The 26,432-nt window shown below is 35.8% G+C and overlaps 1 protein-coding gene across 5 annotated transcripts; it reads right to left on the bottom strand.

The window, feature by feature from the left end:
• Window positions 1–317: 317 nt before the first annotated feature.
• On the bottom strand, window positions 318–25,694 carry srek1 (splicing regulatory glutamine/lysine-rich protein 1). 5 transcript variants are annotated; one of them, XM_058775170.1, is made up of 13 exons: window positions 25,443–25,581; window positions 22,206–22,312; window positions 20,102–20,235; window positions 8,512–8,627; window positions 7,389–7,553; window positions 6,904–7,082; window positions 6,621–6,751; window positions 6,422–6,527; window positions 5,584–5,694; window positions 5,366–5,497; window positions 4,137–4,211; window positions 3,939–4,053; window positions 318–1,713 (listed from the first exon to the last, which is right to left on the bottom strand). In XM_058775170.1, exons 2-13 carry the CDS (start codon window positions 22,253–22,255, stop codon window positions 1,558–1,560), a joined length of 1,470 nt encoding a protein of 489 aa, XP_058631153.1. In that variant the 5' UTR covers window positions 22,256–22,312; window positions 25,443–25,581; the 3' UTR covers window positions 318–1,557. The 5 variants fall into 5 exon arrangements, with proteins under 5 accessions (XP_058631153.1, XP_058631155.1, XP_058631152.1 ...); XM_058775172.1 differs by lacking the exons at window positions 22,206–22,312; window positions 25,443–25,581 and adding exons at window positions 8,949–9,079; window positions 11,812–12,190 and having other exon boundaries at window positions 20,102–20,236; XM_058775169.1 differs by lacking the exon at window positions 22,206–22,312 and having other exon boundaries at window positions 4,158–4,211; window positions 25,443–25,694.
• Between the last annotated feature and the right edge of the window lie 738 nt (window positions 25,695–26,432).

Genomic DNA, 26,432 nt, shown 5'->3' with positions numbered 1-26,432 from the left:
TTGCTCAGTGTTCTCCTGATGGTGGGCTCATGAACATTAGCCGATGTGAGAAAGGCCTTTAGTTGCTTAGAAGTTACCCTGGGAACTTTTGCAACCTTGCAGACTATTACATGTTCTGCTTTGGAGTGATCTTTGTTGGTCGAGCACTTCTCGGGAAGGTAACAGTGGTCTTGAATTTCCTCCATTTGTACACAAGCTGTCTGACTGTGGATTTGTGCAGTCCAAACTCTTTAGAGATGGTAAAGCAACATCAACTCAAGATAGCGAGTTGTACATGTGCAAGCACCATTCAACACAATATGAAAAATACACTGCAGTTGATTAGCTGGAAGTATAACTCTTTAATGTAAATTTTATGTTAAGGAAAATCTTTTATATATGTATGTCTAAACAGATGCACAAAATCACACAAACCAATATCATTAAGAAGTCGCTTCTTATTCATATTAGTTCTGCTGCTAACAAGTACTGTATATAATTATATATACCCACTTACAAAATTAGACTGAACAAAAAAAGACTGTATAAAAAAATAAATAATATTCAGAAGCTTAAATTGTAGATATTCTGAATGAGACAGCAGTCACTGTTAATAATGTTGCTGTGCTCATTAATCAGTAAAGGCTTCTTAGAAAACCTATTAAACATCTGAATATATGTCACACAACAATCCTTTGTATGAAGAGATTACTGTAGGACTGTATACACTGGTTCGAACAAAATACTGTTAAAAATAAGAATAAAACTATGCATTTTTCACAAGCTTTCCTACAATACTAGATAAATAACTCTTGAAATGATTTACATTGTCATTAAATATTTTGTTGCCACACAAACTCTGTCTAGGCACTTTTTTAACATGCACTGTGTTCCTACACAGTTCACCTGGAGTGTTATAATACACATGTATTAAATGTATTTTTGTTTTTTAACTCAGTAAATAGAAATGATGGAAAAGACCAGGTTGAGTGGGTGAATCTCGAGGTACCCCAAAATCAATTTCTGGCAATATTTACATCACAATTAAGCAACTCCTTTTCCACTTTAATGTGAATAAGTAAAATTAAATAAAAAATTTAAAAAAAAAAAGGCAGGATGTTTTTACATTATAGCAATAATGAGATTGTTATTTTGATTTTGGGGTAAAATATAACTTTTCGATTCACACTAATAATGGCTTGTTTTAGTAAGATGGACCAAAGAAGCATAAAAGAACATCTTCCCACAAGAATGTAAACACAAAGTTACATGCAAAAGAAAACAAATGCAAAACTGATTAAAAAAGTGACCTCAACACAAGCACCTTCATTCAACATACAGTGCATCTCTCAGCACAATAAAGATCTATCCAAAACTTTACATTTTCATCCATATGAATATCATATGACAGGTAGCATATTCACAGCAGTAGAAAATGTTTTCAGAAGCCTACAAATCACACAGCAATGGACGCAAGAGAAAGCACTTCAAAAGGAGTGACAGCTGTTAAGAGTATGATACATTATGCTGTGCTCTCCAGACAACATCACTGTTCTTGGCATTATGGGTACACAAGAATCACTCAGCTGCAGAGAGCTCATCCTCCTCTGCGTAAATGCTCCTATAGCTGCCGTTCAGATGAGCTTGAGGAGATCTGTCATCACTACCCACAGAACCCGACCCATCCATGTCACTGTCATACTCGTGGTCCACCTGCTCATAGACCCTCTGCATCTGCAAAAATCAAATCGTGAGTCAGGAAAGGAGACGCAAGAGTAAATCCGACTGAAAGCATCCCATGTCCTCAACACTTAGGCCAAAGTTGCAATAAAGGTTGCGCAATGGCAAGGTGTCTAGACGACTGAATATAAACATAACCACAATCCATGACTTAAGTAATCAAACACCAAATTTGTTTTGCCAGTAACAGAGAGGAGGTTTGCTGAATTGCACATATGAAGAACCAATTATATTTCAGCAAAATGTGTTCTTTTTGTCGGGGGATTCTCTGTGATCGGTATGTGGTCCTCCCAGCCGTGATTAAAGCATATTCAAAGGTACTGTCTGGTTTCTGCTGCGCAGCAGGTTAGTGGAACACTAAAGATCTTAGTCCTGAGTGATGGTGTTCAAACTAGTGTGTTGCCAGTAAACGCGCTGGCTTAACTTTGCATATATTGACGCTTCGGGTGTCGCCAGTAGACGCCCACAGGTAAACTTAGGTCAGGTGCATAGGGGAATTTCTACAACAACGCATTAAACAATGATCAAAAGCGACAGCAAATACATTTAGAATGTTACAAAAGATTTCTATTTCAAATAAATGCAGTTTTTTTTTCTATTCATCAAAGAATCCTGAAAACAGTAGCATGGTTTCCACAAAAATATTAAGAAGCAGATCTTTTCAACATTGCTAACAAGCATATTAGAATAATTTCTGAAGGATCATGTGACACTGAATACTGGTTTAACGGCCATCACAGGAATATATTGCATTTTAAAATCGAAAACTGTAATAATATTTCACAATATTACTAATTTACCTACTAATATTACTGTATTTTTGATCAATTAAATGTAGCCTTGGTGAACATGAGAGCCTTCTTTTTAAAAACATTAACATAAATCTTACTGATCAAACTAAATAAAATAAATCTTAATCTAAAGTTTTGAATATATATTATAATATTGTTCAGTACTTTATCAAATCATAATTTACTAAATTTCTTGCATTTTAAGTCAGTTATTAGCCAATGCAAATGATTCATGTGATAAATCATATTCATAAAAGTCACATAAATGCGGTAACACTTTATTTTAGTGTCTCTTAACTAGTTGCTTATTAGCATGCATATTACTATGAATATTAGCCATTTATTAGTAATAATTAAGCACATGTTAATGCCTTATTCTATCATGACCTTATTCTAAATCTCTAATCTCCAATACCTAAACCTAACAACTACCTTACTAACTATTAATAAGCAGCAAATTAGGAATTTATTGAGGGAAAAGTCGTAGTTAATAGTGAATAAGTGTTCCCTATTCTAAAGTGTTACCATAAATGCATATAAAGCTAGTAAAACGCTACACTAGGTCTGATGGATTTTTATATTCTGTAACTGACGTATTCATTTTCAGACTGATGTTTTGATGTACCATGTCAAAAATGTTTTCTTCGAATGGCAAAAATGTCACAAAGGAAAAAAAACATGTATGACAGTTCACACTTAGTCAGAAAGATGTACGAGTTGGGGGAAATAGAAAAGCTTTACAGTTAAAACTATCATACTGATGGTTATCAGAGGTAGACAGGAGAAAAAAAGACTGTGAAAGTTGATCTTTGAGAGGATCTGCTGTGATCACCTGTTTCTTATCTATAAAAACTAGAGCAGCACTTTGAGATACAGCTCAGCTACAAGTTGTGCAAATTATTTAAACTAAACATGCACAGTGAGCTCTTTGAGATGCACGGGGAGCAACAAGTCCCTCAACGTGAGCATTAGAGGTATAGAGTTTTCATTTATCACTTCAGCATTCAAATGTAATAGCAATACAATATAATAGTAGCAATGCAAACTGGTTATTAATCCAGCAAGCTGAATACATAAGAAATTGACTTTGGTCAGAAGAAGACTTATTGTCACTTGCTGTTCTCCTATAACCAAACCCACAATCTGATTAGCACCACACTGCTCTAACCGTCAGTCTGCACACCTCCAGATATTTGCTGTATCTGGTAAAGGCATAGTTTCATGAAAACCACAATATGAATAAAGTGACTGCACTCAAATGGCGCTATTAACATTATAAATCACAGAGTATTTGTGTAGGCGTTAAGTAACCTCAGACCAAAATAACTTCACCAAATCTCCAATACTTCATTTAGCTTGTGTTTCATAACTGAAACTGAATGTTTAAATGTAAATGAAATGCGTGTTTGAAATATAAATTGGACACACCAGTGATGGTTTAGCTTTATGTTCATAATCCCTGCTTTTCCTCCTGGACATTGAGCTCTCTGTCATTTCCCTGCTACCGTCCCGTCCTTTATCCCTCTTTTTATCTTTCTTGCCTCTGAAAATATACAGAAGAGATTAAGATTTTAATAATGAGTCTGATCAAACAATGTCAGACACAAATTGTCACACACAGTAAACCTTTTAGACGGCGATGGTGACCTGGCTTTCCGCCTTGGTGACCTGGATCGAGATTTGCTTCTTTTCTTATGGCCTCTGTGAGATAAAGGGGGAAAAAATGATCATTTTTTAATCTTTATTTATCTAAACACACAAGCTAACTTCTAAAAAATCTAGTGGTGTCAAAATTAGTGTTAATGCAGGTGATGACTTTTTCCAGTTTAACGACACAGTTAACGCAGGGGTGGAGCTTGGTTTGGCCACCCCACTCACAACTGCTGATTTGGTCTCGTTTTTCTTGACAAGAATTGCGTTTATTTAGACGCAGACAGTCTTTATGAACACATAAAACAGCAGACTTTTCAAACAAGCACTCCATCTCAGCGCCAGCGGAAATAGTACAGGTGACGAGGAGATTCAGTAGAACAACAGTGAACTGCAATCAGATGAGATGTTGTCAGGCCATATATCAGTAAAAACTCATTTTCCTGTCCTGTCGGACGTTATATATTTCATATTAAAGCGTGAATGAAACTACGAGCATGTGTGTCAGATCCTAAATATGACATTTATTATAATGGGTTTATGCGAAGATTTGTTTGAAGTTCAATTAAATTAAAAGTTGTTATTTTTAAAAAGTCGTATAAATGTTCAAATTAATCGCTCTCAATTATACTGTAACGCTGAACGGCTATAGGTAATGGTGAAATATTAGGAAAAAATTTCAGAGACATTAGTATTGGTATCAGTGATACTCACCTTAAATCATAAAAAAAGATGCCATTAAACAAATATTAAAAATATACTGTCTATAAAACTATACTTTATTTTGTTTCTACATTCATTTGAAGATTGAATTTAAAAGTTTTGTCACGATTAATGTCAGAAAAAATGTGAGATTAATTATTTTTTTTTTTTATCGACTGACATCACTAAAAGAAATCTCAGAAAAATTATCCTTCCAACTAAATTTATACATTGATATAAAATTGTATGATAAGACTTGGAAAAGCTCTAAGGGTGGCCCACACTTCACTTTGTTTTATTTCATCTTTTTGGTTACAAATATTTTTGGTAAAATAAGCAGCTCTCTCTTTTTACTGATACTGTAAAGGTTTTTTTTCTTCTTATTGTTAAACATCACTAAATATTTGTTTTATTTGTATATTCTTTTTCTTTTTTTGCATTGTAGGTGATATTTTGAGCATGCAAACTTGGTTTCAGGTTTAATACGGACACTTTCTTCTGACCTGCTTATGCTGCGGGAACGACTAGAGCCACTGTAGCCCTTAGGAGGCGTCCTTCCCTTTTTGTCCCGTGGCCTCTTTTCTTCCCAGTCATCATCCTTCCTTACTTTGCTGTCTTTGTCCTTCCTTTGGTCCCTGGGTATAAGAGACAACACTGGTCTGAAATGTCCTTTGTCGGACAAAAACAGAATATGAGTGTAAAGATGGTGGTGCAGGTTCACCTAGAATGAGATCGACTTCGGCTGTGTTTCCTTTCTTGGGAACGTGAACGCCTCTTATGGGACCCACGGGAGTCGTTCACCTTCTGTCGTGATCTTTGGGACAGGCGTCCCCTTTAAACATCATTGATGAAATAAGTTATTTTCCATTGCTACAGTAAACATTGCTACATGCTAACATAAAAAATAAAGTGGATTATGTCCAAACATATCTAACAAGCAAAGCTCAGGTTATTTAATACAGCGTACCTGCAGAAATTTTAAAATCCAATTTACAGCTTTTTGGGGTTTTTTAAAGATCTGAACCAATAAAATAAAAATTGTTTGTTGATACAGAAGAAACTGTAGTTAAATTCTTTTACTTAATTAAACAGGCTGGGGCACATTTTCAATGAGGACTTATATCAGCAAAACGGGGTAACATGTTTTGATTCAATGTGTATCGAAATTGGTTTATGTACCAATTTATCAGTGCATCCAAATTAGAAGTTGGTGCAAAACACCAATAATAACAGAGAAAAAAAAAAGGTACATAATATGGTTCTTTTAATAATAGACAAGCTGAAATACACCAGGACTCTTATATTGAAATGTCTATGCTTTACTACTTCCAGATGCTCATTCAAATTCACATGAAGGAAATAAAATATAATGGCATACATTGTTAGTAGCATGTTTGTTTTTATTAGTGCATCTTGTATAACTTCTGTAACTAATTTCTTTTTCAAAAGGTTAGCTTGATAGTACATTACCTACTTAACTGTGAGTAGCCTGTAGCTTAGCAAGCTCTTAAGCTTGCATGAGTTAACAACAAGCATGTTTAAGGATGCGTGTAATTTACCTGTGCCTGGATCTGGATCGCTTTCTTCGTGAGTGTGATGGGGAGCGAGAGTGAGATCTGGACCTTCTGGAACGTCTAGATCTACTGGATGAACGAGTTTCATTTTCTGGAAGAAACAATCAAAACTCTCATCAATTAAAAAAACCATTTTGAGAAAGCCTCACTCTGTTTGTGTGTGTCCAGGCTACAGAGGACATACCTGGCTCGATAGCGGCAGCAATGGTGGACTGAGCCTCTCTGACTTTCTTCATCACATCCTCCAGCTCTTTGGCCGCAGCTTGAGGTGTGAGCTCTGGAGGCTTCACTATGGCATTATTGGAGTGGTTAATCCTAAAAAAGTCGATTAATAACTATTAAAATACATAACGCTAGCACATAGATAAAAAAAGGAGGCACTGAAAATATTATATTAAAGAAAACTCGCAGATTATTGTGTATGTAAAGGGTTCAGAAGAGTCGTTTTCTCAAAAAAGAACACTCACTTTAGTGGTCTGTCGCCAAACATGACTCCATTAAATGTCAGCGCTCGTGTCACCGATTCCTGATCAGCAAACTCCACAAAAGCAAAACGTGTAGGCTGGGTTTCATCTCCTGCCATTCTAACAAACTTAACATCTCCCACTTGCTTGAAGAACTTGAGGAGCTGCTCTGCTGTGGTGGTCTACAGGACATTGACAAAACAAGTACAATGTGTGCTTGAAAGAAAAAAGTGAATCTTGTGTCATTTTTGATGCCCACTTTAATTACATTCAGTTTTCTAGGCATTTGTCACATAGTGGCAATAGCAATTATGTTGGAGTGACTTGGACCTTCATTCTTGAACCTTCAATGACACCTTGATTATTTCAGCTTAATGCATACTGTTTTATAATGTACTACAAATACACTCAGGTGCAAATAGTATCTAACACTATCTGCACTTGTCTTGCAAATAGCCTCCGAATGAATTCAATTCATTTTCACATACCTGTGAATTCAAATTGCCGACATACACCGTCCTCCTGATCTCATCAATTTTAGAGGGATCTACATTTCCCATGAGCGGAGGCTGTGAAGCAATTGCATTTAGAGCCGCCACAGATGTGTCCAAATTAGACTTCAGGACCCCCAGATTAGCTAAAGGAAGACCACGCTGTCCGCCAACAAATATAAGACTTTAGTGACAACTGACAATCGCAATAAAATACATTAAATCTGTAGCATGCAGCTGATGATGTAGGTGATATTTGTTCATAATTCAGAAAAGGCTGGAATACACTACACAACTTTTAAATCTGAAATTTAAAACACTAGGATTGATACACTTGACGACTTTGAAAATGAAAAACTTGTCATCATACACGACTCTTTCATGGAAATTCATGCAGAAACACGTGCCTCATCAATAAGAGACATGTGAGACATAAAAACGATGTGTGACCTTGGACCATAAAACCAGTAATTAGGGTCATTTTTTTTTTAAATTGAGATTTATACATCATCTGAAAGCTGAATAAATAAGCTTTCCATTGTATGGTTTGTTAGGATAGGACAATGTTTGGCCGAGAATTCTTCGAAAATCTAAATATTGAGAAAAATCGCCTTTAAAGTTGTCTGAATTAAGTCCTTAGCAATGCATATTACTAATCAAAAATTAAGTTTTGATATATTTACAATAGGAAATTTACAAAATATCTTCAAGGAACATGATCTTTACTTAATGTCCTAATGATTTTTGGCATAAAAGAAAAATCAATAATTTTGACCCACACAATGAACTGTTGGCTATTGCTACAAATATATACCCCAGCGACTTAAGACTGGTTTTGTGGTCCAGGCCACATAAGTGTTCTAAAAAATAAATAAATAAATAAATAACATTTTTAAACATTCAGCGACTGGATGGAATCATAATCTCAAACTAAAAACACATCTGTTGCCCATCACACACTATGTGACTTTCTGTGAAAAGTGTCAACTTTGACTGCCCAAAATCTGCAAACTTGCAGCCGTTTACCAACTACCACTGGCTCCTCCAAACTGCAAATCTGGACAAAAACCTGGGAAAAAGCAGTGTAGTGTATTCCAGCCTTAATTTGCGAGATTTTTACATTCTGTAGTGTAGCGGGGCTAGGAATGGGCAGAAGTCCTCCTCCGCTCATCAGGCTGGCCACTGGTGCGGCGGGGGCCAAAAGCGAGAGCGCCTTTGCCTCTTCAGGGATTTTTCCTGAAGAACAAGAGCACCGGCATTAGAGAGGCCAATGGAGACGTCTCCAGCTGCTTCACCTACGACCCAAGATTCAGAGGAGTGTCCTCCAACAGCCTAGCGCTCTAACACCCACCCTAAGCATCTCCAACCCCGACCATGAACAATCTGAACTAGCATAGCTACTCTCTTTTTACTATCAACAAGACATACTGTAAACAGGATGACTTTTGCACAAAAACAGAGAAAAGAACATTGTGATTTGTCCTTTTCTCTCTTTTAAAAAAAAGGATCAGAACAGAACATGTAGAGAATGAGTTAACACTTTGTGGTATGGGTCACCTGTACTGGAAACATATTGGTCATGAACCATACGATATCAAGCATGGGCGCTTTTCTCCCTGGGGCGATCGTGTCGCAGTGTTGGAAAGGGTGTGCAACACAAGACAACCGTTCATGTTGGCTGCATCACACTAATAGCACATAGAACATCAGATACAGAAAAGAAGAACATTTTAAGTGTCTTTGAGAAATCCCCCCTCAAACTGTCTCCCCTAAAAAGTATTGCCTTCACAATAAAGTTAACAACAAATCATTTTTCCAAATACGTTTCAGCCAATGTTGGTACAACATACAGTATATACGCATGCTTTGTGCTTACAGTCACTACAGTATTCATGGGTAAACTAACTGTTGCTTGGTATATCTGTGCTTTTGTGTAAAGTTAAAAACTAATATTAAAACCTCAAATGTGACTTTTAGCCACTAGTAGGTACTACTCTAAAGACAATGTTCCCCAAAACCATGCAACGGAATTAAACGTGCAATGTTGTGAGCTTTTTTAGAAGAACGGTTTTATTTCTTGTAATTACAGTGAATTAAACAAAAGTGCCTTGCAAAAATAAGCAATTCTAAAAACTCTTTACTAGCAATTCTGTCATTTTACTGAATTACAGATCCTACACAGGCACTGTTAGAAAATATTAGGGCTGCACGATATTGGAATAAACTGATATTGCAATATTTTGTTTTTCAGTTATATATATATAAAAAAAAAAAAAAAAATAGTAATTTTGAAAATAATGAATAATTCTAGAATGACTGGGGTGTTTTTGTAGGGGAGCAGATAATGAAAAAAAAAAACAATTACGAAAATGACCTTTAAAAAAAAAATAATAATTTAAGTGTTTCCCTGAGTCTTCACATGCCACACTGACTACAAATATACATACATATACAGTCATGGCCAAAAATATCAGCACCCTTGGTAAATATGATCAAAGAAGGCTGTGAAAATTAATCTGCATTGTTCATCATTTTGATCTTTTATTTAAAAAAAAATTCACAAAAATCTAACCTTTCATTGGATAATAAGAATTTAAAATGGGGGGAAACATCATTATGAAATAAATAATGATAAATTGAGTTATTCTCAAATACACGTTGGACACAATTATTGGCACCCCTAGAAATTCTTATGAGTAAAATATGTCTGAAGCATATTCCCATTAATATTCACAATTTTGAGCACTCCAGGGTGATTATGAACATGAAATTATCCAGCCATGGCGTCCTGTTTCACAGAAATATAAATGGGAGGGAAAACAAAGCCCAAATTCTCAAAATCATCCATCACAATGAGAAAAACCAAAGAATATATTTCTGATGTGCAGCAAAATTAGTGAAGTGGCTTTAAGAAAAGAGCTAGAGCAGTGAAAATTCCCATTTCCACCATCAGGGCAATAATTAAGAATTTCCAATCAACATAAAATGTTACGAAACTGCCTGGAAGAGGACGTGTGTCTATATCGTCCTAATGCACGGTGAGAACGAGAGTTTGAGTGACTAAAGACTCTCCAAGGACCACAGCTGGAGAATTGCTGAAAATAGTTGAGTCTCGGGTCAGAAAACCTTAAAACAAATTGTCAAACATCACCACATGTTGTTTGGGAGGTTTTCAAGAAAAATTATCCAAAAACAAACTCCAGCATATTCAGTTACCAGACACGACTGGAACTTCAAATGGGACTGGTTTCTATGGTCAGATGAAACTAAAAAATGAGCTTTTTAGCAGCAAACACTCAAGATGGGTTTGGTGAACACAGGGATAAAAAGTACCCCTGTGTACAATGAAATATACTGCTGTATTTTTGATGTTGTGGGCCTATATTTCTGCTGGAGGTCCTGGACATCTTGTTTAGACACATGGCATCATGGATTCTATCAAATACCAACAGATAAAAATTCAATAATTTTCACAGCCTTCTTTGATCGTATTTATGCCGATATTTTTGGCCATGACTGTATATACACACAATGATTTGTAATTACTAATATATAAAAATACTTAAGATAAAAAATATATTGGATTAATGCTATTATAATGTAATAATTTCAAAAATCTAATACTTTGCAATATGTTTAAAAAATAAATATTAAAACTTGATTTCATAGCATGTCTGTAAAATTACAATGCTATTATTTACAAATTTACAAATGTTAAACTATTAGGCTTAGAATCATCAAGCTCCACACAAGTAAATGAACACAGGCCTGCGCTTCACTCCAAAACCCATAGCACATTTATTTATTTATATGGCAACTTTGCTATTTTTATATTCGCACTTATTGTAATATGTTTATTAGGGTTGTAAAAATTGTATTGATATCATGCTGCCCTAGAAAATATGTATTTAAAAAAAATACTGCAAGAAAACCTGTTTTAACTTACAAACTGAAGCTTTGAAAACTGAAAAACAAAGTCCTGATCTCAATCCAACATTGAATAAGCAGCTATATTTGAGCATCAAACAACTAAAGATAACTACATACTGTTCTCAAAATGTAACGGCCATTGCTATTAAAAGTTCTTAAAGAATATTGAAAATAAGTTATATAAATAACTAACAAAATAATGATTAAGAAATAATTAAAGACATTTAAGAATATTTTCTAACAAAACCTGACATTCAATTTAGTGCTCTGAGAAAAAATAAATAAATTATTATTTCAGTACTTATAATTCAGTAAAAACAGAAAATTGGTGAAGAGTCTGAATACTTTTGTGAGGCACTGTGTGGTTATAATGAAGGAATATATTATTTTTCAAAGTAAAACCCTGAGCAGATCAGTGGAGAGGAGCGAGAGAAAGAGAGAGAGGAGGAAATCTTAATGCATTAGATATCAGGAAGAGCTGCCCTTGTACCGTTCAAACTTCCCTCCAATACTGGGCGGCAAGTCAACCTGGACAGCATTCAAAGACAGGCAAAGGGGTGCAACTGTGGGATTGGGGACGAGGGACAAGGGGGACAGGAAAACAAAAAAAAAAAACAATACAATGAATATGCAACTCTTCTAAGAAGCAAAAAAAGGGACAACATGTGAGAGAAATAAAAAAAGGAAATGAAAATAAAATAAAATAAAATAAAAAGAGACAAGGTGTCCATCTCGGAAGGTTCAGCAGCTACGCTCCTGGTCACATTCCCCCCTTGAAGGCAGCGTGGGCCCCGGCGGGTATAGTGGCTTGGAAAACAAAGCCTTGAGTCAGGCTAGTGTAGTAGTGTAGCCTGGGTCACTCTAGTCATCTGATATGCACACATAATCAACACAGAAAAAACATACAGAAACCAAATTAATCAACGTAGTAAGCCATCCAGAACCAAGTCACGAGGACAAGCATTTTAGGCAAGAGGGAAGCTTAGATACCATGTTTTTCATGAATACGGATGTTTACACTAAAAAAGAAAAAACAAAAACCAACGAAAAATAAACCCAAAAAAAAAAAAAAAGTCTAGTGATTAGCCAGTGGTTGCACAGTAGACTTGAGAAGACCTCACCCTTTCACCTCATAACCTTTTGCCTTCATACTCTGCTCACAAATGCTTGTTTTATAATGTGACTTCCCTTTGCATAAGAAGGGTACAAAAACAAGGCTTAAAACTTTTTTTTCTTTTTTAAATCAAGTGATCTATTGTTTCCAGGTCAATGAATAAAGGAGCTTAATCTTCAGAAATCTAACTAAGGAAGCAAATCTAAATGTTTTATTAAATCTTTTTTAATATGCTATGTGGCACATGTCTGAATATAGTTAAAACTTAAAACTAATGAATGTTATTTTGTATTTTTCTTTATTTGAAATACAGATTACCCATTAAAAATATAAAAACGTATACAACCTTTAAAAAAAAAAAAAAAAAATCTGAATAAGCCTGAGTTGCAGTTTTATACTAAATCACTTAGCTGTTGTGGCCAGCTATTAATTTAAATAAATAAATAAATACACTGTAAAAAATGGCCATGATTTTAACGGTAAAAAACTGTGAAAATGCTACAGTAAAAACATGTTAAATGGTTAACGGTAAGTTCCTGTAAAATTTACAGGGAAAAACCGCAAAACTGACGTTCCCAGAATTCCCTGCGTTGCATTTCAAATTTTGTTCGAATTTGATGTTTTTTCTTTGAAATAACTGTTTCTTCTTATCAGTTATGTTTATTAGGGTTGTATGTTACATCTAATGTTGTTAAATTAATGTTTATTGCATATTTCAGTTTAATGAGTCTCACCATGATGGTGTTTAGTGTTTGTGTGAATGGCACTGTGCACCTTCTATATACGTTATTCAGTGCTTAATTTGTAAATATCGAGGTCCCGGAACAAAGCGGGGTGACGGATCCGGCAAGTGATTAGAGGAGGGAGATGTAACGGAGCATTCAGCCGTCACATTGATGGGCCAGCTTAAGTGATTAACAGCGTGCATCAGTTGCTTTTATTAGGGTTCGTACATGAAAAACCTGAAAAAGCCATGAAATTTTGAAAAAGCAATTTCCAGGCTTGGGGAAAAAAAACTAAAAAAAAAAAAATGGAATTTTATTTCACAAATCTCTGTAATAGAGTTATAATTAATCCTGTCCAGAATTTCGTGGGGGATTGTGTGTATATTTTTACTCATCCCCACAGCTTTCAAGTTTATAATGAGGGAAATTCCTGCATTTATTCAATATAGCAAGTAGGTTATATGAGTAAATAAATCCACACAAACTAGCAGATTAAATCAGTCATTTGAAAACAGCGTGAGTGATTCAGCTGAACCGCGGCTTCACATCAGCACATCTCATCTGCAATACAGCGAGCTGCTGCACGCTGTTGCTGATCCAAGACTTTCGCTCGCATTTCGGGACAGTTGACAGAATTGTCACTTGGTTAATCGGGTCATTGTTGCATCGTCACAAAAATGTATAATTTGCATGTCTTTTTAAGCCAATTGGCGCTCCAGAGGCGGTTTCAAGGCTGAGCGCTCACAGTAACATCCAAAGCCGCCTAGAGAGTATCATATTCATTATATATCAGGTCATTATATAGGTCAGCACAAACGTCTTTCAGTGGTGTGCGAGGAGGGGGATCCAACAAAATGAGGTGCCTTCCTCCGATCGGATTTCGGAGGTGCCGGATCCGGATCCGTGTTGTTCCGGCACAAATTAAGCCCTGACGTTATTATTTAAAAGCTGCTTGTGATGAGCTTTGGTTCATCATGCGACTCTCTCATCATTACCTGCATTTGGTGGTTATCAGTGTATTTCAAAGGTACAAAACAGATTTCAGTTGGTTGGTACAGTAACATTATATCAGTTAATGAAATTACAGTATTTAACTGTAAATTTAAGTTAAAACCGTAAAACCTAAAATGTTGTTACCGTATTATTTATGATAGAATTCCGGCAACCACAGCTGCCGGTTTTGTACCATAAATTTTACAGATTTTTTTTTTTTTTACAGTGTATATATAACTTCCCATAAACTAAACTAAATAAAATTAATTTTATTGTTTTTATTATAAACAAACTTCAGTAACAGGATTGACTAATGCATGAAAGTGCCAGAGTGAATAGCTATTACTGTGTTTATAGTCTGGTGTACTGTGGGCTATTCTTGAAGTTCCTTTGAGAACTTCAAAATCTCTAACAAATCACACATAGCAAACAACTCAAATTCAAAATTCAATGCTTTGTTCACCAGGCAAGCAAGAACAATTAATGACAGCATCAAACAATTACGCACATACAAAAAATTTTGATCCCCTGCCGATTTTGTACATTTGTCCACTGACAAAGGAATGATCAGACTATAATTTTAATGGTAGGTTTATTTGAACAGTGAGAGACAGAATGACAACAAAAAGATCCAGAAAAACACATTTCAAAAAAGTTATAAATTGATTTGCATTTTAATAAGTAAAATAAATATTTGATCCCCTATCAATCAGCAAGATTTCTGGCTCCCAGGTGTCTTTTATACAGGTAAGGAGCTGAGATTTGGAGCACTCTCTTAAAGGGAGTGCTCCTAATCTCAGTTTGTTACCTGTATAAAAAAAACAACCTGTCCACAGAAGCAATCAATCAATCAGATTCCAAACTCTCCACCATGGCCAAGACCAAAGAGCTGTCCAAGGATGTCAGGGACAAGATTGTAGACCTACAATCACAAGATATCGATCACAAATGCAGTATGGAGTACCTCAAGGCTCAGTACTAGGGCAGTTACTTTTCACGCTTTACATGTTACCCTTGGGAGATATTATCAGGAGACATGGTGTTAGCTTTCACTGTTATGCTGATGATACTCAGGCTCTATATTTCTTTGCTGCCCGGTGAAACACACCAAATTGAGAAACTAACGGAATGCATAGTCGATATAAAAAACTGGATGACGAGTAATTTTTTACTGCTAAATTCTGAAAAAACAGAGGGGTCAATTATCGGACCTAAAAACCCCACATGTAATAACCTAGAACATTATCTAACACTTGATGGCTGTCAATTCTTCTTCATCAGTCAGGAACCTAGGTGTGCTGTTTGATAGCAATCTTTCATTTGAAAGCCATGTTTCTAGCATCTGTAAAACTGCGTTTTTTCATCTCAAAAACATATCTAAATTGCGACCTATGCTCTCAACGTCAAATGCAGAAATGTTAATTCATGCGCTTATGACCTCAAGGTTAGACTATTGTAATGCTTTATTGGGTGGTTGTTCTGCACGCTTGATCAACAAACTACAGTTGGTCCAAAATGCAGCAGCTAGAGTCCTTACTAGAACCAGGAAATATGACCATATTAGCCCGGTTCTGTCAACACTGGCTTCCTATCAAACATCGGATAGATTTTAAAATCTTGTTAATTACTTATAAAACCCTGAATGGCTTAGCTCCTCAGTACTTGAGCGAGCTGTTATCACACTATAGTCCTCCATGTCCACTGCGTTCTCAAAACTCTGGCCGTTTGATAATACCCAGAATATCAAAATCGACTGCGGGCGGCAGATCCTATTCCTATTTAGCACCCAAACTCTGGAACAATCTACCTAACACTGTTCGGGAGGCAGACACACTCTGTCAGTTTAAATCTAGATTAAAGACCCATCTCTTTAGCCTGGCTTACACATAACACATTAATACGCTTCTATTATTCACATCCGTTAAAGGATTGTTAAGCTGCATTAATTAGATCAACCGGAACCGTCATCTACGCTAATATTTTTCTGTTTCTTTCCTATTCTGTTTCTCAGTCCGTATCCGATCAGATGGTGGATCAGCACCAAGAGATGATGTCTACAGCCCTGATCGTCAGCGGAGACCAGGACACCCAGATGACCCCCAGAGACATATCCCCAGTGAAGACCTCGACTAAAATACAATAAAACTAAAAATATAACAAAATAACTAAAAATATAATAAAATACCTAACTACATAATACTATTATTGTTAGAAATTGCAACAAAATAAAAAATAGAAATATAAACTTTTGAACTGCGGGTTTTGTCTGGCCAGAGGAGAACTGGCCCCCGACTGAGCCTGGTTTCTCCCAAGGTTTTTTTCTCCATTCTGTCACAGATCGGTTCCTTGCCGCTGTCGCCTCTGGCTTGCTCAGTTGGGGACACTTAATTTCTAGCAATTATCGCCGATTTGATTGCACAGATACTATATAAACTAAACTGAGCTAGACAATGACATCTCTGAATTCAATAATGAAATGCCTTTAACTGAAAATTGAGTGTTTAATCTTATCATTATACATTACTGACACTCTATCCTCCAATTTGATACTGTTAAGTGCTTTGAGACAATCTGTATTGTTAAAAGTGCTATATAAATAAAGGTGACTTGACTTGACCTACACAAGGCTGGAATGGGCTACAAGACTATCGCCATGCAGCTTGGTGAGAAGGTGACAACAGCTGGTGCGATTATTCGCAAATGGAAGAAACACAAAATAACTCAATCTCCCTCGGTCTGGGGCTCCATGCAAGATCTCACCTCGTGGAGTTTCAATGATCATGAGAACGGTGAGGAATCAGCCCAGAACTACACGGGAGGATCTTGTCAATGATCTCAAGGCAGCTGGGAACATAGTCACCAAGAAAACAATTGGTAACACACTACACAGTGAATGACTGAAATCCTGCAGCGCCCGCAAGGTCCCCTTGTTCAAGAAAGCACATGTACAGGCCTGTCTGAAGTTTGCCAATGATTCAGAGGAGAACTGGGTGAAAGTGTTGTGGTCAGATGAGACCACAATCGAGCTCTTTGGCACCAACTCAACTCGCCGTGTTTGGAGGAGGAATGCTGCCTATGACTCCAAGAACACCATCCCCACTGTCAAACATTGTTACGGTATGATGTTTGTTTCTTGTGTTTTTAAAAAAATAATATTTCTTTTCTGCTGGATGTTTTCTTTTTGAGTTTCAGATCGCCGCTGATTTGCTAAGTGATGCTGCCTATCAGTGGTAATTGGGTGATCAGCTGGCGGTTTTCTTTAAAACGCCTCTTCCGTTCATCAGAAGGCAGTTGGTGTGACTTCGGGCCGGTCACACTGCTCCAGGCTTCCTGCTAGCCGCCAGACCAAAATGTGTTTTTGAGTGTTTCATTTGATCGTTGGTTTAGTATGGAATGTGGTAGAAATGTAGGCGAGACCTGCCTTTTTGTTTAAACCTCATTTTCATGATGTTTATGTTAAGAGTAGTTAGGTTAGGTTGATTGTATTTTCTTTTTTTTTCTTTTCTTTGTGGTAGGTTATTTACATTGCTGTTTTATTTTATTAGATTGGTTTTGTTTGTTATTTTGGCCTTGGGTCTCTCTGACGAAAAATACCACTGGATTATTCTTGTTTTCTCCCTTTATATTTCTTATCAGACAAATTGTATTGCTATAATGTTATTTTTGGTTGGACCGTAGGTCCCTTAAGGAGATCTACTAATTACTGGTAGTTTTCCCCTTTGTAATTTACAATAAATTTACCTTATAATTTATTGATTTGTTTGGGTCCTTTCTGGTCTGACGGCCTGCCGGAAGTCTTTTGTCCTTTTATTTATTGCGTCTTACCCCTAGCGGACGTAATAAACATTGAGGTGGACGGGGCCATGTACCGTCAGGGCCAGAGCATTGAAAATGGGTCGTGGATGGGTATTCCAGCATGACAATGACCCAAAACACACGGCCAAGGCAACAAAGCAGTGGCTCAAGAAGAAGCACATTAAGGTCCTGGAGTGGTCTAGCCTGTCTCTAGAACTTAATCCCATAGAAAATCTGTGGAGGGAGCTGAAGGTTCGAGTTGCCAAACATCAGCCTCGAAACCTTAATGACTTGGAGAGGATCTGCAAAGAGGAGTGGGACAAAATCCCTCCTGAGATGTGTGCAAACCTGGTGGCAAGCTACAAGAAACATCTGACCTCTGATTGCCAACAGGGGTTTTGCCACCAAGTACTAAGTCATGTTTTGCGAAGGGATCAAATACTTATTTGACTCATTAAAATGCAAATCAATTTATAACTTTTTTGAAATGCATTTTTCTGCATTTTGTTGTTGTTATTCTGTCTCTCACTGTTCAAATAAATCTATCATTAAAATTATAGACAGATGACTTTGTCAGTGGGCAAATGTACAAAATCAGCAGGGGATCAAATAATTTTTTTCCCCACTGTACCTATTATTATTCTTTCAGAACACATACTGCTGAACCAATGGCCACTAAAAGAATGGGATGTAACAATTTACACTCAACAATTCTTCAAGTTGATTTTTTTTTTTTTTCAAAATTACAGAATAAATAAAATCATGACAATAAAACACCTCTGTCAAAAGTTTTGGTAGAATTTAATAAATTATTGGTCATGCAGTCTAGGAGTGCTACTTAAAAATGTAATCAAAAGTTTTAAAAAGTAATCAAATGTTTTGATTAAAATTTGTGAATAAAATCAATTTTCAAACTGACAAAAAAAATAGACATATTTAAGAGAATCTGTTCTTTCCATGTGTCATGGGTAGTCACGCTGTGTCTTATATTCAACTAAACCAAAAAGCTGATTGGATTTTTTAGTTGGTTTATTGTTTTATTTTAATATTTACACTACCGTTCACTGCCGGTTCAGTATATTTTTTGTTTGTTTGCTTGAAAGAAAAAAAAATCAGCAAAGATGCATTAAACTGATCAAACTTAAAGTCTTTATTTTCCTTTTCTTTCTTTTTTTTTTTTTTTTTTTTACAAAAAACTGTTCTTTTGAACTTTCTATTCATTAGTGAATCTTAAAAGCATATCACAATTTCTACTAAAAAATATTAAGTAACAATTGTTTTTAACATTGATAATTAATTTTATTTTGAGAATGATTTCTGAAGATCATGTAACATTGAAGACTGAAGTAAAGGCTGCTGAAAATTCAGTTTCACATCAAAAGAATAAGTGACATTTTTAAAATATATTAAAATAGAAAACAGTTATTTTAAATTGTTATAATATTTTACAATATTATTGTTTTTACTGTATTTTATTCAAATAAATACTTTGGAGAGCATAAAAGACTTTTCCAAAACAGGAAAAAATCTTACGAACCCCAAACTTTTGAATATGTCAATTGATTTTTTTTTAATATAGTTTTTGTTAATGAATAAACTGATAACTGATTCTTATATTTCATTTTTAATTGTCACTCCTAGCCCTCCAAACACATGACTTTTAGTGGTTTTGTACTCTGTTGGCACCCTTCCACCCTGCTTTTCTCATTTTCTAGCAATGCTAGAAATTGTTAAACCCCTATTCAATAGGCAAAAACCATTTATGAATATGAACTAATGACTGTTTAGCAATAATCCTTTGAGTTTAGCAAAACACTAAATGCGTGTTCACACAGTCCTCCTGATACTGTTACATAACACAGAGTATGATCTTAATCATCTCCATCAGTTCCACATCCTCCTGCTCAACTGATAAACAAGAGAGCTAGTGTCACTCCACCCACTTCCACTGAACTCACAAAATAAAACAGAGCTGATAGCAGTGATACCTCAGCACACAGACTCATGGTTATCATACATATCTGGGACACAAAAACACACAAAATAATGTCAGGAAGCCAATTACGGTTTGTTCTTCTCAAAAGTGTGATTTGAAGTTAGATAGTCAGAGTCTCTCAAGCACACAAATGTAACACACATGCAAATGTACTAACCTTCAGCACAGGGCACAACAATCAAAGCTCTGTCAATAAACACAGTGTTGGTTAAATGTTGTGCCACACCAACACTGGAAGGCTCTCGATACTTTATGTAACAAACTTTGGATGAAAAGGAAAGAGGTGCATTGCTGAAAGAGAAGAAAAACAAGGATTTAATTCCCATTTTTTTATACTGTTGATGTTTGCATAGGACTGTTTCTTCTGTGGAACACACACACAAAGATATTTTAAAGAATGTTGGTAACCAAACCAAACCAACTTCCCTTTTAACTTCCATTATATTTTGACCAATGGAACTAAATGGGAACCCAAACTGTTTGGTTATCAACATTCTTTAAAATTCTTTCACAAATGAAAGTCATACAGCTTTGGAATGACATAAGGGTAGATAAATGATGACAGAACAAGAAAACCACAGTGAGTTGATGATCATTTTGTTGTTATTAAATCTGAAATCAAAGAAATGTATTTTTAGCTTTTTTTTTTTAAGGGTTAGTTCACCCAAAATTAAAATTAGTCCATGTTTTACTCACCCTCAAGGCATTCTAAGTGTATATGACTTTCTTCTTTCAGACGAATCCAATCGGAGTTATATTAAACATTTTCCTTGCAATTCCAAGCTTTATAATGGCATGGACGGGGGTTTTTGTTCAACAGTCTCAAAGTAGTCAAATAAAGTGCATCCATCCATATTAAAACATGCCTCACATGGCACACACATAACGCTAGGTTCACACATACTCCGTTCGCAGTGCGTAGGCCTATGTGGTGCATATTTTTTCCGTGCTCATGTTAACAGATTTTAAAGCGTTCACACTGCATGTGGTTACGGTCTGGCAGTGCGTTCCATGAGCGGTGCATCTGCAGCAGTGCAATGATTGATTCCACACAGAGTTTGCTGCACGGCACGCGCTGAATTAAAGTGACCACATTATTTGCGGTAAAAATGAAAACGAAAATGTAGTAATTACACCATAAATTAATATAATTAAAGTCTACTGTGTTTCACAGTCAACACATATGGCTTTTTGGCTAGGTTTAAAGGAAAAGAGCACTTTTAGATAAACAAGGCAATAATAGATGGCATTCGTGTGGATGTAGGAAAACAAAGTTCTTTATGAACAACAGGATTGCTTGTAATAAAGATTTAAATGCAAAAAAAGGCAGTAGAGCTGAGTGTTTCTGTCAGTGGTAAGTTTTAATTTAGAATGTCTGTGATAATGTAAGAAAAGTATTTTAGATGTTTTGCCACTTGCTTGAGCAACTGTGTTGTGCTGGTGCGTAAGCTATTGTGCAACAATTGCACAAGTGTAAAAACAAAAATGTACTGCATGATCAAACATTTAGGTGAGAAAAATATATATTTTTGAAAATTGTCTAAAAAAAAAATGCACATTAAAATAAAAATCCCCTCTCACCTATAAGAGGGAAATTTCAAAAATGAAATTCAGACACTGAATAAATGTCTTAAATTCCTGATTGGAGTATTGCTATAAATAATTCGACATGATAAAAATAAGGCTTTAAAAAGATCATTATCTGTGATCGTATCGGCAGATACTGCTTTCTGTGATCGACGATCTGCCTCAAAAATCCTGATCGTAGGGTTACCCTAACGAAAATGCATCGATTCGCTATAGGTGGTCCTTTTTCACCCCCCGCAGCCATATGAGGCACGTTTTAATATGGATGGATGCGCTTTATTTGAGTACTTTTGGACTGCTGAACAAAAACACCTGCCCATGCCATTATAAAGCATGGAAGAGCAAGGACATTTTTTAATACAACTCCGATTGGATTCATCTGAAAGAAGATAGTCATATACCCCTAGGATACCTTGAGGGTGAGTAAAACATGGGCTAATTTTCATTTCTGGGTGAACTAACCCTTTAATTATAATAACACTATTCAGAAGTATGCTAACGATACTTTTAGAAAATTTAAACAATAACATGATCTACAAAAGCAAGTATAGAGTGCAACAGTTTTGATTTTACATACTGAAACAATTATTATTATTTTTATGTTTATTGCAAAATATGCATATAGACTAATGCATACAAATACTTAAGTAGTTTGAAAGAGTAAGGAAACTGACTTCATGTCATTTGCTTTAGGAGAGTCAGCGGAGCTGAAGTGTTCTTGCATGTTGTTGTTCTCTGATTGGTGGAGATTTATTTGCAGAATAATTGCAGCAGTTGGGTCCTGGAATTAAAAACTCCATTCATTTTCAACAATAACTTTAAAGACAGATCTGGAGCTCAGTAGCTGTTAATTGATTAAATATGCTCTTGTTGAACCATCTGTTTGCATTAATTCACATTATTTGTAATTAAGATGCTGAAAAAGTGGGTGGGCACTAATGCACTCTATGGGTAATGTAGATTACCCATAGGAATAGACATATTATTCAATAGGAATTCTGCTGTCTAACATGATTATTTAAAAGGAAGCATGTTCAGTTAGCATTTAAGCTCATTGTCCCCTATGGAGAAAAATAATGCAGTTTTTACTTCTGGATTCCAACTGTTGCACTCTAGCAGAATAGAGATACACATAATAGGCTCTGTGCACAAGCTTAGCGACGAACATCCGCTGTCGCCAGAAGCCGGGATATTAGTTTCCGGTTTTCATTCGCGTCGCCCAAAATGTCAGTATTTACTAGATGTCTCCGAGATCTGCCAAGTAGAATCAGCGATGTCCATCACATCGTTAATGCCTGGTCTCCTGCTCCAATACACAAACGAAACAAGGGATTCAAACGCATATGCCTATCAAGTTACATGCACAAATAGTTTAATCTAATGTGTTATTTCGGCTTCTAGCGGCTAAGCTAGCGACATGTTCATTTTAGAAGCTTTTCTCTCTCACTTTTAAACGCAGACTGTTCGTTTTTTGTTTTTTTTTGTGATAATTGTATTATCAATTGTACTAAACATCTCCCCCTCTCAGTTTCTAATAAAGATCAGGGAACAGGTGATGTCTGTTCATTGTGCTACAGGTCCATGATGAGGAATGCTGAGAAAACTCACAGTTCGAGTGTATGGTGAAGCTAGGATTGATAAACCCACAATTATAAGCTTGTTAACGTTACTTTAATAACCCGGCGTTTCTAATGTCCCGGGGATTTTGCCAAGGTAATTCATATTTAATATAACTCTTAAAATAGTATGTAATGAAAACAGTGGCTAAAATTGGCAGGTGAGTTTACCTTGCTGGTCCCCATTCGGGTTACTGCATGCATTCATGTTCATGTTATTTCAGAATATATATTATAATATTGTGATGTTAAATTCACTTACAGATAATATTAATAATTTTAATAACAGGCCACCTGAGTGTACTTAAAAGGGAGCCCAATTTCATGACTATGATTCTTAACAAATAAGGACCATTTTTAAAAGTGCACTTTATAATAATGTCAAATTAAAGTTTCTGGAATAATTGTGAAATTACATATAAAGATAAAGATAGATTAAGTGGTTCAACAAAAGTACACATTTTCATTTCATTGCAATTAACGTGCAGTTAAGTGTCCAAAAGCATCACATGTTGTTACAGTTAAGTATATTATTTTAAATTATTTCCATAATAAGTACTTTAAAAAAAGTATGCTAAAGTGTTCTTAAATGGACCTGTAGCACAATGACCAGACAATGCTTCACCTGTGCCCTGATCTTTATTAGAAGCTGACAGGGGGAGATGTTTAATACAATTGATAATACAATTGTCACCAAAAAAAATAGAAAATTAAATAAATAAAAACGAACAGTCTGCGTTTAAAATTGAGAAATAAAAGCTTCTAAAATGAACATGTCGCTAACTAGCTTAGCCACTAGATGCTGAAATAACACATTAAACTATTTGTGCATATAACTCGATATATAGCGTTTGAATCCCTTGTTTCGTTTGTGTATTGGAGCAGGAGACCAGGCATTAACGATGTGATGGACATCGCTGATTCTACTTGGCAGATCTCGGAGACATCTAAATACTGACATTTTGGGCGACGCAAATGAAAACCGGAAACTGATATCCTGACTTCTGGCGATAGCGGAAGTTTGTCGCTACGCTTGTGCACAGAGCCTATTCAATCGACAAATATTTAAAGGGGTCATGAACTGCTTTTTTTATTATTTTGTACTGTCCTCTAAGGTCCCCTTATATTGTTACCAAGATTTTTACATCAAAAAACAATCATTTAGAAGTTATAGGCTATTCAATCCAATATAGTCGGTACTGCATCGTCATTTAGTTTCAATCTTTCTGAAAATCCTGCATCGAATTGTGCCTTACTTGTAAATAAGTCTGCTGCGGTAATATCAAGTAAACAAAGGACCAAGTTCTTTACTGATGTGATCTGGAAATTAATTAAAAATTAAGTTCATCCAATCTTTCTTAACACTGGGATCAGAAGGAAGGCCATGCAAAGACTGTTTTTCCACAGCTTGGCACTATACAGCGTCTTGTAGTCTTTGAAGCCATCTTTATTGTTTGGTTACACCTGCATTTGCCTCTCTCATTATTTACCTACCACATGCGAAAATCAGTGGGCGGGGCTAAACAGACAGTGATGTAGAAGCAGGCGTTGATCATCCTCTGCAGAGGCGGTGTTTAGCCACACTATTAAATCATAAAGTGGCACATTCCACAACCTGTCATTTTGGCACATTGGCTTCAAAATAAGCAGTTTTTAGACTAATGAGAAAGTTTTGAAACTTACAGGATGTTTTTATAGTACAGTGACCTCTTACATGTCAAAAAAGGGAATTTTGATTTCTCAGTTCATGACCCCTTAAAATCCGTTCAAGTGAGGTAAGTGTAGTGGAGTAACTAAGCAATGTGCAATAAGTTCCACAACAGATATACACAATATTACATGATTTCAAATATCACATAATCAAGTTCAAGAGTGTTCACACATATCATGCCATCATTGCCAAGGCCTTTGATGCGATGTGAGACGTGTGGATGATATGCAATACTTCTCTTCTCATAGTGTGTGGATGCATGTTGTTTTTGATGTGCATGTGGGGTGTGTGTTATTGGCTGAAGTGTATGACGTGTTTTGGTGTGTTTACAGTAATGTTATAGGTTGTGCAAGTGTGTTTGATATGTATGGGTGTCGTTTGTACGTATGTGAAGAGTGTATGTAGTTATGTGTTTAATGTGTGCGTGTGCATGTGTGATGCTGATGCTGTGTTGTCATGACTATTAACTGGTCTGATATGTTTTTTTGGGATGTGTGTGTCCGATATATATGATTTGTTGTGACTTTCTCAGGCAAGTGTGTGTGTGTGTGTGTGTGTGTGTGTGTGTTATTGTTGTGACTCACTCAGGCGGGTAAAGTCGCAGCTCCTCAATGTCCCCCAGGAAGCCAAACAGAGTTCTCATCTGATCACTGCTCACCGCCGACGACAGGTTAGTGATTTGAATCACATTTGTCCCGGGCATCCCGCTCATTTCCAGACAGAGACTCAATACTCTGATATTGCAGTGATGCACCAGAGTGGTTAGCTATCGGAGAACTAGCTAGCACAGAGTGCTGCAGACAGCAGTCAGAGGATGAGCGATGCTTACACAACAGCGCCGCCCGCTGGCCTGGAGGTTTAGGCTACAGTGAACATAATGCTCAGTGTTAGGGATGGGGGGAAAACGTTCCTTAAAAGTTCCAAATGATAAAAAAATAAATAATAAATTAATTTAAAAAAATGAAAAATACAAATTCTTGAAAATACTTTAAAAACTTAATAAATTTTATTTTAATGTCGATATTAATGCAAAGTCCAAGGAGCCCAAGGAACAACATTAAAAAAGCCATTTTGTCTGAAACATTTTTCGTCACACTGCCCACCAGTCATTAATATCAGTTTAACACATCAGTAGTTTAAATATTATAGCTTATTCCCTACAGTTTGTATTGGCACTAGGTAGCATTTAGGTTTGGCTTTTATATTGTCAAAACATGATTTTCAAAAACATTTGAATGTATTTGAAACAATAATCTGTTAAGCATTATGTAATGTTTGTTGTTACTTTGTAGATCTCAATGAAGAGCACAATTACTTCACATTTAGAACTGGAGTAAGTAGGTCTACGCTAGAAAAAAATGGAAAATGTACTGATAATTTTCTGCCTGGACATCCATCAGTTTTACAGGCATTACTGTTAACCCTTAAAAAAATCAATATGGAAAACTCCTTCATATTAATACAATATATATATATATATATATATATATATATATATATATTTATTTATTTATTTTTATTTTTTACAGTGTATTTTGTCATTTATAAATTGGTTTCACTGGTACATTATTATA

The sequence above is a fragment of the Onychostoma macrolepis genome, chromosome 05, assembly GCF_012432095.1.
Source record: "Onychostoma macrolepis isolate SWU-2019 chromosome 05, ASM1243209v1, whole genome shotgun sequence".
In the NCBI taxonomy this organism is placed as follows: domain Eukaryota; kingdom Metazoa; phylum Chordata; class Actinopteri; order Cypriniformes; family Cyprinidae; genus Onychostoma; species Onychostoma macrolepis.
The sequence above is the reverse complement of the archived record's forward strand: the minus strand, read 5'-3'. Positions and strand labels throughout refer to the sequence as shown.